The 20,599-nt window shown below is 33.3% G+C and overlaps 2 protein-coding genes across 4 annotated transcripts; one reads left to right on the top strand and one right to left on the bottom strand.

Annotated features, from left to right (window-relative positions):
- The first annotated feature begins 6,716 nt into the window (after nt 1-6,716).
- Nucleotides 6,717-12,282, top strand: LOC130649622 (uncharacterized). 2 transcript variants are annotated; one of them, XM_057455950.1, is made up of 2 exons: nt 6,717-6,831; nt 11,272-12,282. In XM_057455950.1, exon 2 carries the CDS (start codon nt 11,336-11,338, stop codon nt 12,104-12,106), a length of 771 nt encoding a protein of 256 aa, XP_057311933.1. In that variant the 5' UTR covers nt 6,717-6,831; nt 11,272-11,335; the 3' UTR covers nt 12,107-12,282. The 2 variants fall into 2 exon arrangements, with proteins under 2 accessions (XP_057311933.1, XP_057311932.1); XM_057455949.1 differs by lacking the exon at nt 6,717-6,831 and adding an exon at nt 8,322-8,545.
- A 2,317-nt stretch (nt 12,283-14,599) lies between these two features.
- Nucleotides 14,600-19,128, bottom strand: LOC130649619 (extracellular calcium-sensing receptor-like). Of its 2 annotated transcripts, none has more exons than XM_057455944.1 (2): nt 18,441-19,128; nt 14,600-17,132 (listed from the first exon to the last, which is right to left on the bottom strand). In XM_057455944.1, the coding sequence occupies exons 1-2, from the start codon at nt 18,586-18,588 to the stop codon at nt 14,734-14,736; spliced, it is 2,547 nt and encodes an 848-aa protein (XP_057311927.1). In that variant the 5' UTR covers nt 18,589-19,128; the 3' UTR covers nt 14,600-14,733. The 2 variants fall into 2 exon arrangements, with proteins under 2 accessions (XP_057311927.1, XP_057311928.1); XM_057455945.1 differs by lacking the exon at nt 18,441-19,128 and adding an exon at nt 17,855-18,043.
- Nucleotides 19,129-20,599: the final 1,471 nt, after the last annotated feature.

Raw genomic sequence — 20,599 nt, 5'->3', positions numbered from 1 at the left:
TCAGGAACAAAAATGTCAAGGTTAATTACTGTAGCCATTTTGTATGTGCCAATCTTTTGGCTCGTTGGTCTCCTTAAACGTGACATAGAAATATAAAAGTCTTATCAACTTTCATTGCAACATCATAAAAACTATAGAAAGTTTCTTTTGACATTTTAAAACATGAGGAAGATAATATACGTACACGGTCTTCTCGCACTGATTATCCAGTTGTCCACAGGTAAAGATATACGGGATAATAAACATACCACACCTAAAAAAGAAGTTACTCAAAAAGAGATAAGTAACATTATCACAGATATGAAGACTCATTTTTATTTACATAGAAAGAACTCACATAAGTTACCAAATAAACCAAAGAAAGATATAAAAAATGCAAATGACAATATACTTGTCATGTTGGCCAGCGTTGGAGGTTTAGCTGGTGCGTTATTTATTATTGCTGCTTTGATCAAGATTATTAACTGCTGCTGTGATGTGAAAACGAATGGCGAAGATCCAATTGGACAAAATATAACCTTCCAACAAAATCTTTCATCAAGTCTGAACATTGAGACTATAGTGATGCCTCAAAGCATCTCTACAAACGAAATAATAGAAAAATGGTTAGATTCTTCCGTATTGGAAACTAATTAACCTTGATGAATGTATGATCAAAATCTCTCATTATCAAAGCCAGAGGCAATTTAGAAATGCGATTTTGACGAATTCATTCGTGCTAAAACTAACATTCGTAATAAAAGCGGCTTTGTTAACCAGTTCAGCGGATTTAACGTATTATTTATATTGACCCACATCGAGGTAATCATTTTAAAAATGGTTAAAGAAATACAGCAAGCATGAAATTATACAATTCCATTCTAACACTAACGGAAGTTTATTGATTTTTGAAGAAATCTTGAAAACATTCTACATTATAAAACTCGTATACGTCTGTCACGCAAAATGGCAACCGCAATAGCGAGACAAACGCAGTAGCGAAACGCTGTAAATAAAGGACGGGCGAACCCGTAGATTTATACACGGCCACAGACTGTTATATGTTTTTGTAATCCCGTAAAAACTTTGTCTATAATTAGATAATAACAGCGTTTTCTTTATCGAAACATTTTTTAGTTGCGTATGTTAAGTCTTAGTTTACGAAGGGTATACTATAAAATTATAAACATTTCCAATAATTTCCAAAGGCTTGGATTGAACAGTTTTTGTGGTTTGTCTTGGCTAATTGGGAAGCTCTCCTTCCACGTGAATCTAAACTTCATTAGAGTTACGAGAATAATCAAAAACATCAAAATAGACAAAGGAAAGCAGACATCCACGAAACGGTTCCAGAATAGCTGTGGACAGTCACGCCAGTATAGTTTTTTTCTTTCAAGTTAAATGAGAGATATCAAAATTTTAACAAATTCTCACTTTAAAACAGCGTTCAGTCCGGACTATAAACTATTAACAAATCCGGATTGTAAAAGTTTGGCACTCTGTCCTGAAACAGAAATAAAGGTTGTAGTTTAAGAGTATAGTTTTAAAAATGATACGCAAATTTCACCGACAAAATCTACTGCTTAAAAGATTTTATAACTAGTTCTATAACTACTAGTTTACGAATTACATGCAAATGCGAAATTAAGTTCCAGATTGATAAATAAAACCCTTGCTTTTTTTCTCACGTAGTCAGTTTTAAAAATACGCGGAGAACCATATCTCTAACTGCTTTGATATTTATCGACTTCTTCTTTGCCTCTTATTAACTAAAAAACTTAAAAATTTTATTCCATTTTTAGTCCCCACTTTTATTAGCTATGTTGTTCACATGATATTCGTGTTATCGTTCAAGTGGAAGAGCTTCAAACGATAACTGAGCTTGGATTAAATTTATGTCTGTTTTCCTGAATGATAAATATGAAATCCATTCATATTACTTTATCATACCTTCCAAAAGATATTTTTGTGTGCATCTATCATAAAACAGGGGGCCCCATTTTTTTGCCAAGTAATAATTTTTTATTCTCTGCCAATAAGTGTCTCTATCACTGCATGAAAATTGATGTTATCCAACCAGAGAACCTGTAGGCTATCTCACTAAATATAGCCGTTTTACGACTCTAAAAATGCGTTGGCTTTCAGGGACTCAACCAGGGGGCTTACAGCGCCCTCTGGAACCCAGCTGCTTCGGCAACTCGCTTCGCTCTTTGATTGTCACTAAAATCTTAAAATCTCCCACTAAGCCTAAGTCCCCCACTTTGGAATTTGTGGCGCCGCCCCTGTAAAAGCACGAATGATAAATGCACGTGAAGATGGAGTCAATTACAATGAAAATAGCGGACACTCCTTTGGATAGGCTGTAACCGGACGTAAGGGTATTGGTGTGCAGAGTTTTTAAACAATGTTAAACAACCTTAGCTCTCTTAAAAACAGGTAAATCATAATTGGAATAAATATTTGGTTTTAAGGACTTGGCGATTATCATAAATTCACAAAATAAAAGCTTCGTACTTAAGCCGCATTTATATGTACGTAAATTTTTGCGTAAGATCTTTTTACGTAATGGCCGGTGTTCATTCATTCTCCTACGTAAAGTATTTACGGTCATGTGACATGGTTAACGGAAAGTACGTAAACACTAACGAACTAAAATTTTGGTTCATAAAAAAATGTACAGACGTAGGCACTTCAAGTCACGTGACAATTCCCGTTAATCAAAAATTGCGCAATTTTACGGGTAGTTCTGACGAGAAATTTTCATTGATTTATTTTCGGTACCACATTTTTAAATTAACATCTAGGCACTTTCAGTACCTCTAGAAGTATAAACTTTCGGTGCAAAGAGTTGTGTCTGTTAATTAGAAGTGTCCGCTATTTGGAAACTCTTTTTTTCGCGTATTTTTCTCCCAAACTTTACAGACAAATTAAACTACCCAATTCCACAGCACACTGCAGTGTCACTGGGAAACGTTTGAAGAAAGGGGCAGGATATGGACTTAAAATTCCTGTTACATACACGCTATGAGGACCACAGAAGGCAATCGAGTGGGTGGAGAAGGCCGTAGGGCGAGAACTCAAATTAAACAATGATATAAAATGAAGTAACACCTCTTTGTTTTAATTTTCGTTCTTTTTTTGGTTTCTAATTAGAAAGAAATTGCAGGGGAAAGTTCATTTAGTGCAAATAAAATTGTATGCTAATTAGAGTTTGCGCTAATTGACTGTCTTCGTGTGAGGTATTGACGGTGGTCTTGGCGGTGGAAAGAAATTTGTCTGTTAATTAGAGGTGTCTGCTAATTGGAGTTTCTGTTAATTGGAGAGTTGACTGTAGTTAGCCACAATAAGATTTGTTATGCTTTACGTCAATGTTTTAACTTAAAGTTTTTCGAAAGTTTTTTAAACAAATCAATGTTCTAATTATTTTTTTAAAAATATAGAGCTATACTTAGTCCGGTTGATGTGTGTGTTATCTCTTTAAGTTTTGTTGTGTCTTGTTGTGCCATCAAGATTGCGTGTTTATATTAGTTGTAAAATACTTTTCATTATTTTATTGTTATTATTATTATTATTATTATTATTATTATTATTATTATTATTATTATTATTATTATTATTATTATTATTATTATTATTATTATTATTATTATTATTATTATTATTATTATTATTATTATTATTATTATTATTATTATTATTATTATTATTATTATTATTACTATTATTTACCCAGGATAGCTTTTTCAGTTTCTATAAGAACTGTTATCAATGAGGGTCCTGCGAAGGGGGTCCTAGTGCATTTAAAGCTCCCATTTGATCAACATAGGTTGTGCAAGCACAACAACCGCTCAAGTAGACAACCGCCTAAAATATCAATCCTATATTCTCATGCTGAACTAAGCAGAAAGGATCGAGGATTATAGTCTCTGGCATGACTCGATCGGGGTTTGAACCCAAGACCTTCCACACTGGAGGCGAACGCTCTACCACGAGGCCACCAGTCGATACTTAGTACTCTTTATTAAAATTAATTGACACAGGTTCAACCAGTCTCTGCTTATAACTAGCTACTTTATTAATTAAAATTTCAGAATACTTGTGCTATATAATCGAAATAGACCATGTTACGTTTTTAACTTCAAAAATGAAATAATAAATAATCTTAACATATTATATTATTATTGGTATAAGTCGTTAGTTATAAAGAATATTGTATATAATTTATGTAGCTGTTAGATTTAAGATTATGTTGTTGATTAAATAGTTTCTCTTTCACAGTAAATTTGTCTCATTTGGTTTTACAAGTTCAATGAACCCATTTCAATATCGCCTTTCCATGATCAGCCGTTGTGGCGAAAAATCAAAACATTGCATGGAAACGAGGTTAGTTTAGATAAAGTTCAGGACGCCAAGTTGTTTACTAGCTGTTCTGACCTTAGTTATTAACACATGTTGATTTTATAATTTTTAACTGCCATATTGAAAGGATCGTAATGGATACGTATTGAGGGTATTAGTAGTAGTGTGAAAAAAATCATAAATTTTTGTTGATATTAAGTGTGTATTTATGGCAACTTCAATGTTGGCTAGCTCTAGCTAGCTAGACAATAAACGTCTTGTTTCCTACTCCTACAAAAAATTTATTTTCCGCACTGTAAGTTATAAAATGTTTACCTAGTTTACTGAAACTTGTAATTTATATATATTATAATTAGCTAGCTATATAGGTTATAATTATTTTCCTAAAGAAGTTACCCAGCTTTTAGCCATATATTATAGGTTGGATGTTATAGCTAGCATGTACTCAGGGATGATGTGCTGTCCAGCTATGTGTCGTTATTATTGTCACACTCCTTGCCAATATGCTTTAACCTTTCCATTCAGTACACATTTAGAATAAACATATTTTGGCTCAATCCAGTGTACTCAGTAATCACAAATTGTTTATTGTTTTGATTTTTCTGTTCAGATTCATATTAGTATTGTAGGTGTATCATTTCTTGAACATGCAACAATACTTTTTTTTTTGGCTTTGGTATAAAGGTGAAGAAACAACTGGAAATGCTGTTGTTCTTACGAAAATGTTTTAATCACAGGTCACACATTTACATAAATAAAAATATTTAGTAGGTGTAGTGTTGTTCTATTCTCTAAGAAAATATATTCAAGGTTCTTAAAGCTTACCTCCCGAGAAAAATTAAGTTGACCTAAATTGGCTCATATTCATACGTGATTTACGAATATAAAGTTTATTTTCCTTAATTCGCACTTATAAGTTAATAATGCCTATTCAAAGATTCAAAAATTCACCTCCGACACGAGGTAAAACATCCGCAATGCTGTTTTATAAATTTCTTCACCTTGAGTGCTCTGACGTCACCTGTTAGAAGATCGTAAATCATCTTCCGCATTGAAATTTTTTACTCAAACTTTAATTGTGTTAAACTTGTAAGGTTATGTTGTTTGGGATACCCTCAAAGAAACAAAACACAACCATTTATTAGTTGTAAGGTCGTCTATATATATTTAAAACTTTCTTAACTTTCTTACGCCATCTGTTATAACTTATTGTGGTAAATTGATCAGTATTAAACGTATCTAAGGGAGTGCTGCCCAGCTTAACTGGCTAAATGTTATTGCATTGAAACAACATGTGACTTGAAACAAATCGTGAGCGGTTTGTTCATCTACAATTCTCCTAACTGTTAAAAAAATCATCCCCCTCCTAAAAAATTGCTTATTTATTATTATTTCATTAAAATTATAATAGCAACCTACATCACAGAGTAACAAACTATGGAGACTGTAGCAAAATCAACATACCGGCAAATTAATCTTTTTTACGTTCAAAGTTGTTTACCAATTTTGTTTTCAAATAAAAAAGAGAAAGTGGAACACACAGTAATGGAGAATAAGCAAAGGTCAAATGTTGTCGCCTTTGTTGAATAAATCTGGATTCAGAAGTTTGCTGTTTAACTACATACGTCAGTCAGAGAAAGTGAATGTTTTAACGCGGAATCCGCAATCGTGGTTATAATGTTTTACACGAAGATTCAGTAGACAAGGTCTGCTTTGTCAGCATCTGCATGTTCTTCCGCCTCATACTTTTAACATTTCTGTGAAATTGGAAAGTCAGGAAATCTTTGTTTATCGATCGAGTTTATCGATCGAGTTTATCGATCAAACCAGAGAGTTGGAATGTTTGCATTTAGCTAACAGTTGCCCCTCCTGACTGTGCTATATATCCCGTTGATAATTAGTCAGCTAACAATTAACCTAGAGATCCCGTAATTGAGACAATTTTTCTTCCGTCAATTTTGGGCGCCGCGACCGACGGATCTCGTGCTATTGTATACAGGTTCGAACCTTTGTTACAATGCACAGACGTAACAAAATGTAGCGTGACGTAATGTTTTGATTTTGAATTGAGAACAATTGACATGCGCACGCATATGCAAAGGCAAAAATTGTAAACAACAGACCACGAGGATTGAAAATATTTAATAAAACACTGACCCTAAAGTTGGTAAAGTCTGCTGTTAAACAGAGAAGATTAAAGTTGAGAAAAAACAATTTCAATGAATTTTTTAATTAAAAATATATAAATTGGGATAATTAGTCGATTTGACCTATGTTTTCCTTCTTTTCTTAGCTATCAGGATGTATGTGTATATACGGAACTTTGTAAATACTTACAACTTTATAAACCTGACATACAACTTACAAAACAATGTATCGCATATGTTATGTTTGTCAACGTTATTGTTTTGGTTGGTTAACTCAAGTATTTATAGCTATGTAGCCGAAGGTGGACGAAGTGTTAAGCTATCTGACAGGGAAACATGTCTCTTGGTAAGGTCAAATCTGTAAAGCTACTTTAACTGATACGAACATCCAGCGGGTTCAGCCTTACAGTCTTTTATTGTGTTGCTCTGATAACCAATAAACAAGCTAAAATTTTACAAAATACGCTCCTAGATATAGTACAAATGTTGAGCTCAGTTAACAATTTACAATTTTTAGATAGTTATCTAGCTAGTGTGTGGCTACCACAGAGAACATAGGACACAGCTAGCTCTAATTTGATTTTAGTAATCAAACCAAACTATATTATTTTAGTACTAAGTTTTTTAAGCCTTGCAGGGTATCTGGTTCCAGGTGTCAACTAAAGTATAGGGACTCTCTTTTCTCATCTGCAGCATAGTTAAAAATTTGGACGGAAAAAACGATCCTACCATAACCGCAGAATTCAATAAATCACTCTCCTTTAGGACCTTGATTTGATAAAACTATTCTGCATATGTATTTTTGTGTTTTCATTATATGCCTGTTTTGGTCTCTTTTTACGCGGTGAAATATATTACATGCAGGAAGTATTTATTGATTATACAGTTTTGCATTACAAACCATAAGAAATGATATTAAACTTTTCTTACTGAATATTTTTAGCCAAAGATTAAACCTGTAACCGCCACCCCCCCTGTGTTGAGTTCTAAAGTCCTGGAATAAATAAATATGCGAAAGCTTCAGGGGTTGTTCCCGGACCCCCAGCTGTTTCCTCACACGTTTTTTGTCACGGAAAAATACACGCTTGTTTTGCTTTGCTCGAGAATTCACCTTAGCAGAAAAAAATCTTTGACTGATCCCTAGATAGAGCGTCAAAAATTTAACACTTGCCTACTAAATTGTTTCTAAGGTTGCAGTTAAATAATCACAGAGTACTAGGTACAAAGTTGTTAAACATAATTCGTGTTTGTTTCATGCAATTAACGCAGATTCTAATGTCATAATTAAACGTATTATGCAGTAATTAAAACAGAAGCTGATATAAAAAGGGGCTTATAATATGAAGCATGGTGAAGAATTTTAATGAGTATTGCTAAGTTTGGGAAACCGACACTTTCTTGTGGACGAATAAAGTTTTTTAAGTTGTGAAGTGAATGATTTAAAATTCTACGTACACAATTTTGTTTCGAGTACGTAAAAATTAAAAGTTTAAAAATTAAATAAAAAATGTTATCCCCTTGTGAGAATGAACTTGTTTTTATATAGACCATGTCCTTAAAACGTTTTTGTGTTTATTTTATTTTGATTTCTCCATCGTCAACAAAACCTGAAAAGTGAGCTATTAAAACTTACACGTTTCAAAAAATATATATTCAAAAGCTCTATTCAAATATACTTTACTTAATATTTTTTTTACTTTTTAAATTAATGCTAGCGCTCCTCCCTTTAATTTGGATAGCTACACAATAACTTTCCAAACAGATTCATCTTAAAAAACTCTACGAAGGAGCATATATTTACAAGCCTATTAGTTCTGCAAGCAGTGAAAATATTTATTAATTGTCTTTTATTGAATTTAAAAAATTTATGACACAAATTTATAATAGAAGAAAGGCGAAAGAAAACAATAAAATATATTTTTTTAATCTTGTAAAAAAAAGTTGAACGTGTAGAAAACAAAACATATTCAAACGTTTTAAATATTGAGAAGTTTTTATATTTTTGAGATGGCACACGAGAATTATCTTGAATGGCATGACGAAGACAGGAAAAGAAAGAGGTACACAGTAAAAAACTTTTAAAACAGTTATCTTATTGTTGTTCAAAAAACTAATGTGTATATAAAAAAAAACGAAGTGATGTATTTTAAAACTTTAGCTTTAAGATGTTCTTTTTTGTATACACATGTAAGATGGGCGCTAGTCTGTGTCTAAGCAGATACTTAAATCCATTATAGTTAGAATTATATACTTTTATGTGTAGCATGTTAGAAAATAAGGTCTCAGGTTTACGTTTTAAATTTTATAACCTTAAGATATATATATTTTTAAGAAATCAGAGCGTAAAATAAAAAATCATAACGCAAAAACTGAAACAAACGAAAAAAAATAAAAAATGAAATCTAAAAGGATTTTTTATGTATATATAGCTAGCTGTAAAAATTCTTCTTCTTCTGTAAATATGTTTCTGATACATATATAAGAAAGTTGTAAATTCAATAATCACTTATGGTTCGCGAATATAAATACGCGTTACAACAGACCTAAAATCCACATGCGAAGAACAATAATTTATTCCTAAAGTCTCAACTAGAAAATGGCGTGATTGTTGGCGGGAAATCTGAATGGTTAAAAAATGAAAGAGAATGTAGATTTTTAATTTTAAAAAACAGCAGACGAATTTAGTATAGAACTTTTGAGAGTATATATGAATTAATTGGAGTAATTCTTGAAACTAAAAATCAGTTGAATGTTTTTGCTACTTATTTCGCGAATGATTTATTTATGTGAATTGATACTGGAATCTGGACGAAAAGTAGAAGAAATTGCTTTAAAAAAATTTGCTAAAATTCAAAAAAAAACAACAGCCGTATAGCACATTAATTGACCGTATATAAAACTAGTCAGTTTTGTGTTACTAGTTGGGTAGAGAAAGGTAGATTGATATTGTTGGTAAATTAGTTAGATATTTAACAATCGGGAAAATAATGCGTAACTATAGCTACGTGGAAGTAGCCAAAAAATCAGGAAATCAAAAAGAAGTTAGTAACGTGAATTTCTATTGATGTAGCCACGATACCATAGGCTTGTTTTGGACTCTTTCAAAATAAACTCATGGATAAATTTACAAAATATATTTCAGTATAATTTTTTTAAAAATTGCCCATGAAACCATGAAATAAGTTTGTATTGTATAAAGGATGATTATTTTGAAGTAAAAATACCTGAAAGTTTTTTAAAGCTCAATATCAGCTACCCCCCTGCATATATAATCGTGACAGGACATGCTGTGAAAAAATGATAACGTAATCTCATGATGATTGATTTATATAGTATGTAGATAGAATAAATTTGCGTATTATGAAATAAGTCATGTAATATATGTGTTACAGAGATTGTGATAGATTTAAGAAGTCTGCATATTAACCGGTTATTACGCATAATAATAATAGATCTAATCCTTATATATCATAGCCGGAGCAATATACATCATACGTTGTACATATTTCTCGCATCACTATTTCGTGCATTTTTGTCGCCTATTTAAATGAAGTAACAAAATCCGCTTGGACGGGGGTTAATGCTATAACTATAGGTGCGATTATAATGACGCTCACAGACAGACCAACAAGCAGACAGAAAAGCAAGTATTTTAACATAAATTTCCAATTGATTATATTTCCAGGGACACATGTATTTTGAAAGGGTTACAATTTAGTGTTTATCTAATTCATGGACTGCCGAATATCATTGGTGTGGATTAATCTTGACTCTTTCTTTTATGAAAATACGTTTTATAAGAACACCCAGTGCATTATTTAAGGTTAAAACAATAGGTTTAGATCGATAGAGAAATGAGCATAATGTTAAGCCTGGTTAAAATTTCGGTGTTCTTATAAAAAAAGCGTATAAATAGCCTGGTCTATATATATATTTTGGCAAGAGATGGAAAATGTTATTTTCTGAAAAAGAGTTAAGTTCCTAAGTTTTGTAGTGATGAATATTGTTTTGTGCAAAAAAATGTTCGAAAACATAATGGCATTATAATGACGTCACTGATTATTTTTTGTTATAAATACTGAAATTGATGTTCTTGCATTATAATAAATTACACCAGAAAGTATAATAAGTTAATTAGTCAAAAAATTTGTATTTTTCTATTGACTTGAAATTTAGTGCAGGTCTAATTGCTAGGTAGTGATGGAAACATATTTTTTTTTAATAAAATCAAAATTGCATTAAGCTCTGTAAACCAAATATAAAGTTGCGGTTAAAAACTTTTGGACGTCGAATCAAAACAAAAAGCATTGTTTTTTGACTCAGATCGTACTGCAATAGCTGAGTAAGTTACAAAATATTATACAAGAAGAAAGCAAAACACAATGAAGTGTGAGCAAAAATAATGAGAGAAATATAAAAAGTAAGCAGTAAGTTGTCACTGGGCGCCAAAGAAACAAAAAAATACAGCCGCTGTGCAAAGGCAAATTACACGATCGATAAAAAGATTAACTCATTTTTAAGCATGAAATATAAACAAAGGGGATGTTTGATACATTTACGATGTATGTCTATTAACAAGACATTTTTTATTTCAAAATTGTACCGTGTCGGGATAATTTATTAAAACCACGAAATGTTTGGAAGTATACCTGTAAAAATCTTCTAGGATTTATGTTTGCGAACAGTCGATTTCGATAATTTTTGCAGGAATTTTATTTAGCAAATGTTAACAGAAAACCCGCGACGTTTAGTTTTTGAGAAAATAACCTATTTTTTTACCATGCAGGTTCACTCTTCTTCAAAAAGACTCTGATGAACCTATTCGCCGTTTACAAGATGCAAAAGTTGACATGTTCGATGAACCCATCTTAAAAGTTGAATATTTCGAAGAACAAGATAATGTCCTAAAACGAAAAAATACACGCGGTCGACCAAAGAAACAAATTGAAACATTGGAATGGAGTGACGAAGCAACAGAAACGCTCATTGAGTTATGGAAAACTAAAGGTGAACTGTTTAGCAAACAGCATCCTCATTTTTACGTACGAGATATGAAGGATAAAGCTGTAGAATACATAAAAGATGAACTAAGTAAGCGAGGCTATAACGTCACCAGTAACCAAATCCTCAGCAAGTTCCAGTCCCTGCGCACGTATTTTTGTAGTCAAAGAACTAAGATGTCCGCATCAAAGAAAAATGGTTATGACGATGCAGAATGCAAATGGCGTTTCTTTAAGAGCTTACAGTTTTTGGATGACAACATGAAACCACGCGAAACAAACGCGATTAAAAGGGAGTCGCAAGTATCTAGTCCAACCTCTCCGTATAGTCGTAGTATGGTTGTTAATGAAGATGTTTCGGTCAGTGATGAATACCAAAACGGTTGTCAGCCTTATTTCGACCACATAAAGGAGGAACGTCGAGTGAAAACGGAACGGGAGAGTGAAGAAGCCAAATTGTTAGCAGAGTGTAGGAATGAAGATCAACTCTTTGGAGAACTTGTAGGGAATATGATTCACCAACTTCCTTCTGGTCAAAATAAAGACATACTCAAACTGGAAATACAGCAAATGATAATTAAGACAAAATATAGCACTAATAATAACAAACTTGATGATTGATGGCTGTCTACACATTAAAAATAAAAAGTGACACTAAAAGAAGAAGAAGAACGTTAGCTGATGTGTTTTATGTTGGTATATATATACAGATTTAGTCAAATAAAAAGTTTTTTATATATGTTTTATAAGATGTATCCCTGAATTTTTTTAAAGATATTAGCTAACACTTATTGTAACTGCGATTTTCGTTTTAGAGAAGGGGAGGTGTGGTGTATAGGGAAGAGGGGGGATTTTCTACCCCAATGTCACATGAAAGTATAAATATCTGCTTCAAATAATGACTGTTAACAACAATTTTTTGTTAAAATTGAAGGTTTTAAAAATATATTATTACAATTTTTTGCCGATATGTTTAATAGAAATATCCAATTAAAGTATGCTGCAAGGGAGATCCTAACAGTTTCACAATAATTCATTAACTTTCTGGGGCGCCAATTAGACAAAAGTCGAAAAATGTTGATAGACTTTCAATGGATGTTAACGTTAATTTATTTTATTTTTTATTTTGCATCAAAATAATTGATTTCACAGGGCGTTAAATCGACATAAACGTTAACGCCATCGTCACGAAAACCCACGCAAGTGGGCCTTGGTAGACATAAAGTATTTGAAATATTTACGTCCGGACTTCAAATATAGTACTTCAGTGAAAAAAAGCACTAATATCTATAGAGTAATATTTAACCAAAAATGTTTTCTTGTTTTCATTGAAAAGTCTCAAGGTGATTGTGTCAACTGTTTTAATGATGTTAATGAAGGTATGGCAGGTAGGGTAGGTATTTTTGTCCTTCTTTTTCACCTTTTCAACCTCTTTTTCCTAGTTTCGTAGCTTGAATTGGGTTAACTATTATTTTAAAAGTCGTGTATAAAGCATGGAATCTTTTTTAAAAGGCAACCACTAAGGTAAAATTTAATTTCAAGCAACTTTCAAGCAACAGTTTCAATCTTGGTATTTCAAAATTTATCAGTCAGAAACATAGAATCTGTACAACTCGAGTGGTTTTGCGCTGAACAACCAGCATATTTTTTTTTTATGGTGCCAGTGGTACAAACAGCATACTAGAAACTTATGAAAGTCAATAAAATACAAATTTTTTTAGAGTTTTTCACTGAGAAGTAATGCAAAATCAAAGCAATGGTAAACTGTTAATTGTTAATTAAAAATATGAAGTGCATCGTATTGGAGAAAGAACACTTATTGAAAGTTATCTCGACCGTCATGAATTCCAAATCGATAGCGGTTAAGATTGTTTTCTAATTACCTTAAGGAAAGTTATAAAGCGCGTAAATAGAAAAAGCCTTTTTTTAATTTTGGGGGAAGGAGAGGCTACAATGACCATCTGTTTTTTTCTATTCCACTTTCAGATAACATGTCCAAGAATATTTTTTTTCTGTAACCTACATCCTCCAGTGAATAGAGGAATTATAATCATCAATTGAGACAAGATGGCAGTCGTTTCTTAGCCAGGAAAACAATATTTTTTGGATGCTTTACAGAATTCTAGTTATGTCTCGCTGCAAATTTATATTGTCAGTCTAATTTATCTGAGATCAAAGTTGAAATTTTAGCTTGATTATGTTTAGTCGATTACCAGTTTGTTGGGTTGGCACTCAAGGTAGGTTTACATGAGGGCGGACCATGTAGCTACAACTTTGTCAATTTTTTAAAATAATGTGCTTTTACGAGGTAGAAGAAGATTCGCTTCAAAACAGCTGACTCTGTCGGTATTACAAACGTAGTAGAACATTCATAGCGCTTTTTTTCGTACCTCCTGTACCATGTAGGTACAATTTGCTCGGTCAATCTTTGTACTGGGTTTGCCCTGCAATACTTGCCCAACTTATTTTGGGATAAGCTATCCTATGTGATATAAATCTTGTGTTAAACATAGAAATGTCAAAATCTATATTCATATTTGGTATAAATGGCTTTTACTCTCAATACCACCAACTACCAATCCAGATTTGTTTTTCTCCTTATACGCAATCGAACAGGCATGGGTTGAAAAAAGGGTAATTCTTTTCATTGCGACATTTACATTGTGATTTAGTACTCGTTTGCATTATCGTAGAATATTATCTAACAAATTCTCAACTAACAAAAATTCCACTCTTCATAGTGCAAAAATACGTCCTTCGTGTTAATGCTGTGCGGTGTTTAGGAATGTTTCTCTACGGTGCAGGACTTCAAACAAAAATTAATGCAAGAAAGACAGAAACTCTTGTTTATAATTATTGTTGCAACCTAATATACGTATACACTATTTTGACAAAACTCGATTCAAAACTCGATTTTTTACAGCTGCCACAGTGAACATTAAAACTGAAAGTTCTTATTTGTTAAGCAATGTCTGAAAATTCAAAACTGCTTCCCGAAAAACTGAAATAGTAAACAAAACATCGTGTAGAATATGAAAATGACATAAAAGTTTGATTTTTTCACAAATAGACAATGTAGGGAAAACATTATGTGCACATGCTCTGTGCTACTACTATAGTGTGCACATCTTCGTTATATTTTCTCAGATAAAAATCTTAAAAAAAACGAAGTTATAAATAGCTGTCAAGAACTTCAATCTATTTATTGCTTAAAAAGATAATATTTAAATAAAAATTAAAAGTTGTGTCTACTCGTCATCAAAACTCTCCTTAATTCGCATTTGCACCACTCCATGATGGCGAAAACCCGCCGAAGCGTGAATGGCGGTTGTAATATGTAGCGATTCTTCTTCTTGCCTCAACAACGATGCCTTCTGAATTGATTTCCCATCTTTTTGTGATCGAAATAAAATGACATATATTTTTGGCCAAATATATATAAAGAGGAAAGCAAAACCAAATATTATGCACATAAATGATTGTGCTTCAGCTAACTGCTTGTCCACGTAACGATGGAAAATAACGATTTCAAACAAACCACTCAGATAAAAAAAACAATACGAGATTATGATATACTTTAACTCTTCACACGTATCTTCCATCTTTTTGGATGAGCAAGACAAAAAGTTACCCACAATACTGAGAATAATATTATATCCCAAAGCAATCCAAAACACGTAGCTTGACCAACTCGAACACTCCAAATATCGTAAATTCCACACATCCGTTTCGTTTGCCAATGTTTCAGGGGGAGCAGCTACAAGCCCGGTAATAAGTATTAATAACTGGATCGATATAACAGCAACAATACACGTTGTACGAGGGTATTTACCACAAGCTCCATTTTTAACATTTCCTTCCTCGTCAAAGAAATCATTTACCAACTGACTGCGAGATATTAAAACAGAAAAAATGATAGTCAAGGCTATGTTAAAAAGTCCGATATAACAGGAACAGGAATTAACAGTTGGTTCGGACAACAATGGTATTGGTGACAGAAACAAGGTTACACAGCCAATTAGATAAAAGCAAAGCAACTTATAGCCAGATAATTCCACCAGTTCATAATTGCGCTTTTGAGTGACAACCCCAAAAGCAAACAGCGTGCATGCCACACCAAGTACAATTAATACTATAATTATTGCTCCAACGGGTCCAAACCAGTGAAATCTTTTTAATTTGTATACAACACATTGGTTCTGTTTCGGATGACTAACTGTTCCCTTTGGACACGCGAAGCAACTTTTAGCATTCGATATGTTACTGACAGTACCATTTGGACATCTGAAGCAGTTCCAACAATGTGTTTCGTTCTTGAGTGGGACTTGGTAAAGTCCAGGATGACACATTTCGCTACATGATGAGATTGGTGCCGTTAGGCTGTTATTTTTCCATCTCAAATCTCTTTTAGTTAGCAGCAGATTAGTATTCTGTGGTGGTTTTGGATTCTGAACCCATGAGCCCACCCATATTGTTTTCACTGCTGTAGGCTTGTTGCCTTGCAGATTGTATAAAGTAAATCCGTTCGGTGCAACTGTCAATTGCTTTGTGAATCGTATTTCATCTTGTAATATTGGTATTTGGAATTGTGTTTGTTTCAATGCACTGAGAAGTGTTTGTGATTGTAATTTATCTTTAAGAGCATGAGCAATCGCATACACAGCATCAAATGCGTACACTGAAGTATCGACAAAACGAACTAATGAGTCTGTCACCTGATTTTCGGCGTCGAAACAATTTCGAGTTGCTGAATTTTTCGTTGTAAAGTTTACACCAGCAAGACAACTCTCGCTTCCACCATGAAAATAGTACAGCTTTTTTATCCAATCTTTTCCAGTATACGGTCTTCTTAGTGTTTTAAGATAACTTTTAAATCCCTTATTGTCTTTGTTAAAATGAATGTATATCATGCCGTCCAAGAAAGATGCATAGGGTCTTAGCATGTCCAGTGAGTGATGCCAATTTTGAGTAGAAATGAAGGTCAAGTCGCGTACATTTTGAGTATACAATTTCTTGTAAAATAGTAGTTCAAGCATTTTTGTGCAATGTACGACAATCACACTTATACGCTTATTTTTAGTAATCGTTTTCACTGCATCATCAATGTCATTTTGCAAAGAAACTAATATTTTTGAGGCATGATACCCTGTTTTGTCAAGGCGGGACGTTAATACGCTCATACCTTCAATACCTTGGTAGTCATCCGAAATAATAACGTTGACATACTGGAATTTATATTTTTTAATTATATCTGCAACAGCTGCCATTTTCATCACGTTTTCTGGATAAACAGATGCAAGTAGGGCTACAGCTGTCGCTTGCATTGTCTTATCTTTTCGCAATCTCAAATTGTTGCCGGAGTAACTAATCATGGGAATGTCTTCGATGCTTAAAACATGCAAACTTTTACACGAAAGTCTTCCAAACTCTGATGCAACAATGTCGACAGGTTTTACTTTGGAGCGGTTATGTTGATAATTCAGGGCTTCCATGCTCATCTGAAATGCAACAGAACGTTCCAAATTCACATCAGAACAGCTATCGCGTATATCAAATCCAATTTTTGTTGTTGACCAAAGATTTTGAAACGTTGAATCAGAACTGATTCTGTCTATAGCATTTGCAATGGCTTCTGTTAACGCAATTCCTAGATGATAGGTAAAAATGTCGGTAACTTTTTTGTTTCGTTTTTATTTTTCAATACAATCAAATCAACATTAATTGAATTAAACAATACAATATTTTTTATCGACGTTGGTTAAAATAACGCAAATGCAAAGTTCTCATCGCGTGTGTAGCTAGTGAACTAGCTAATTAACGCCACATGTAGCTGGTGAACTAGCTGAACAACGCCACATGTAGTTGGTCAACTAGCTGAACAATGCCACATGTAGCTAGTGAACTAACTGAACAACGCCACATGTAGCTGGTGAACTAGCTGAACAACGCCACATGTAGCTGGTAAACTAGCTGAACAACGCCACATGTAGCTGGTGAACTAGCTAAACAACGCCACATGTAGCAGGTGAACTAGCTAAACAACGCCACATGTAGCAGGTGAACTAGCTAAACAACGCCACATGTAGCAGGTGAACAAACTGAACAACGCCACATGTAGCTGATGAACTAGCTAAACAACGGAAAGGACTTTTTACTTTTGTTTTATGGAACAACACATACAAACACTTAAAGTCCTTAAGTTGGAATAAACTTTTCAAACGTGTATAACTTTAATTTTATAGTTACTTCTCATGCCTCTTGGTTTCATGCTGACCAGTACAAAAACAGAACAATGTAAGGCCATGCTATGGACAGGTAGTCGGAAGTAAAAGTTCAGTAGTTTTGATATATTTAAATTATTATGGTTACCTTGACAACGACGGTATAACAAACAAGATTTATGCGTCTGAAAAAATACTGTAGATATAATTTGTTTTCTCTGCGTACTTTTAACCCTCCGCAGGAGGCTGTAAAGCGTTAAAATACGTACTTGTACTGGTTGTAGAGTGGCTACTAAAAAGGGCTATATTAAAAACAAAGTCGGTTCAATGTTATTCTTCTTGTTATTACTCAAAATAATTCGGTAAAAGTGTGATTGCAATTTGAGAATAATAATCACAGACGAGTAGTTATGAAGAGTGCATTGTAATGATCTTAAGCATTTGTAATAATCATACGAGTGTTAAATAGATAGTTCCACAGTTGTGTTTTAATTAGTTTTAATAACATGATAGTCAAAACAATAAATCCAATCATTAGCTGATTTTGTAGTTTATACTAAGCCTGTTTTAAATTTTCCTCGTTAGAAGGCCGACTAAACTTTACTTTTATTTCGATAAAAAAAACCTCCAAGTTTAAATGCTACTCTTTCTTCCAACTATTTACAAACACCAAAAGTTTATATAAAGTTTCCATGACTATATAAGTTAAAGAAGAAGAAGGATGCTTACAATACCTTTCGCATTTACAGCTGCGCATTTTCCGGAGCCATCTGCTGTTGATAAGGGGAATATACCACCAATTGTGAAATCACCTTTTCTTTCAAAACGTAACGCCAGGTTGAACTGGACGAGAGAAATAACAACAACAAATAATTGATTCATATTTGCTGCTAACGAAAAGACTCCAACGAACAAATAGTAGTTTTCTCACAGCGAGCTCAAGTAAATATCAGTGGTAAAGCTCAGCAAAAATTCCTGTTGTTAAATACATTACCAAGTCTTCTTGAAGTAAACAGATGTGTAGTTCAGGTTAAGATCTTTTGTTTATTCTTTCTTGAGCTCAAATATGGGTTGACAACAATCATTGATGTTAGCAATAGGTTTTAATTTCTTTCATTAAAACATAATCTTTAAATACAATAAAAACAAAGCAGATGGGATTCAACCAGTTTAAACAGATGTGTTTGAGTAAAGTATGATAACATTCAAGTAAAAATAATTTTCAGTATTATCAATGTCTCTGATAACAAATAAATTTAAAACACAGCGTTCTTTATGAATAACAGATCGCTTATTGACTATGCATGTTTTAAGTCTATAACATTGTATTGCAAACCTCAATAGTGAGAACAATGTTACTAAGAGTAACAGCCAAGTCCTTTATTTTGCTTGCAAATGTCGCTAAAAGAGCTTTTAGCGACTGTTGCTACAACCATTGACATTTCAAAACAAACACAGCATAGATTTAAAACGCTGTTATTGTGATCAAATTATTTGTCGGCTTAAATGAAATGTTTACATTTGATAAATCAATTTAAATAGATGTGAAGACTTTTTTGTTGATTTTGTAATGTAACTTCACGAGACAACAATCGAGCATTAAAATAACTCTCACTTACTTAGTGCAAAAAATAACAGCAGATTTTAACGAAACAACTTTACCAACTTCGTACCCAGGGCATTTGCTAAAAAAAAAGAAACGGGCGTGGGTTGATTTTGTAATAAGGTTAGCTATTGAGGTAGGTTTTCGTACAAATTGTGCTTGCACGAAGTTTAATTAACTCTGAACGTGAAACAGATAAAAACTTCTTTAACCATATTTGGTCTTGGGGCAGACAACTCTTTTTGCTATGCTTTATGGCTTTGATGCTTACTGAGTTTATATTTTTTATTTAAAGGACACCTGTATGTTAAATTTAAAGGGGAGTCATTCTTGAAAGTTTGTACACGTGATTAATCCGATTTTTAAGAACGCTCCTATCCCAACCCTGCCAGTTATAAAATGTTTAAAATGATTTATTGCTTTGTTTGCCAAAACGAGCACACCATTTTATTCTTAGTAAACAACGCATTAATTTTTTCCATATTTTGTACGCTCCTGTTGTGGTTCTGTTATGTACCAGACGCTCTTGTTGCTGCTCTGTTATGTGGTGGACGCTCTTGTTGCTGTTCAGTTATGTAGCAGACGCACCTGTTGCTGTTCAGTTATGTAGCAGACGCTCTTGTTGCTGCTTTATTATGTAGCAGACGCTCTTGTTGCTGTTCTGTTATGTAGCAGACGCTCTTGTTGCTGTTCTGTTATGTAGCAGACGCTCCTGTTGCTGTTCAGTTATGTAGCAGACGCTCTTGTTGCTGTTCTGTTATGTAGCAGACGCTCTTGTTGCTGCTTTATTATGTAGCAGACGCTCTTGTTGCTGTTCTGTTATGTAGCAGACGCTCTTGTTGCTGCTTTATTATGTAGCAGACGCTCTTGTTGCTGTTCTGTTATGTAGCAGACGCTCTTGTTGCTGTTCTGTTATGTGGCAGACGCTCTTGTTGCTGTTCTGTTTTGTAGCAGACGCTCTTGTTGCTGCTTTATTATGTAGCAGACGCTCTTGTTGCTGTTCTGTTATGTAGCAGACGCTCTTGTTGCTGTTCTGTTATGTAGCAGACGCTCTTGTTGCCGTTCTGTTATGTAGCAGACGCTTTTGTTGTCGCTCTGTTATGTAGTGTGTCATATGTGATTTAATTAAAAGCCTACCATCCAATTTTACAGTCACTTGTTTAGTATCAATTTATTTTATGAATATGTGTATCCTGAACATAAATATTCATAGTAATGATTCTGTCTATGATTTCGAAACAAAGGAATAAAATAGATTATGTAAAAGAGAAGTGCGCCATCATTTAAAAA

Source organism: Hydractinia symbiolongicarpus, chromosome 7 (assembly GCF_029227915.1).
Source record: "Hydractinia symbiolongicarpus strain clone_291-10 chromosome 7, HSymV2.1, whole genome shotgun sequence".
In the NCBI taxonomy this organism is placed as follows: Eukaryota; Metazoa; Cnidaria; class Hydrozoa; order Anthoathecata; family Hydractiniidae; genus Hydractinia; species Hydractinia symbiolongicarpus.
This window is presented reverse-complemented; position numbering and strand designations above follow the sequence as displayed.

Bases quoted from the DNA above. Each gene is read 5' to 3' on its own strand.
- LOC130649622 (XM_057455949.1), top strand. From the start codon at position 8,493: ATGGCACACGAGAATTATCTTGAATGGCATGACGAAGACAGGAAAAGA. The intron at 8,546-11,271 runs GTACACAGTAAA...TTTACCATGCAG, and splicing joins GAAGACAGGAAAAGAAAGAG to GTTCACTCTTCTTCAAAAAG.
- LOC130649619 (XM_057455944.1), bottom strand. From the start codon at position 18,588: ATGAATCAATTATTTGTTGTTGTTATTTCTCTCGTCCAGTTCAACCTG. The intron at 17,133-18,440 runs GTATTGTAAGCA...CCTATCATCTAG, and splicing joins CGCAGCTGTAAATGCGAAAG to GAATTGCGTTAACAGAAGCC.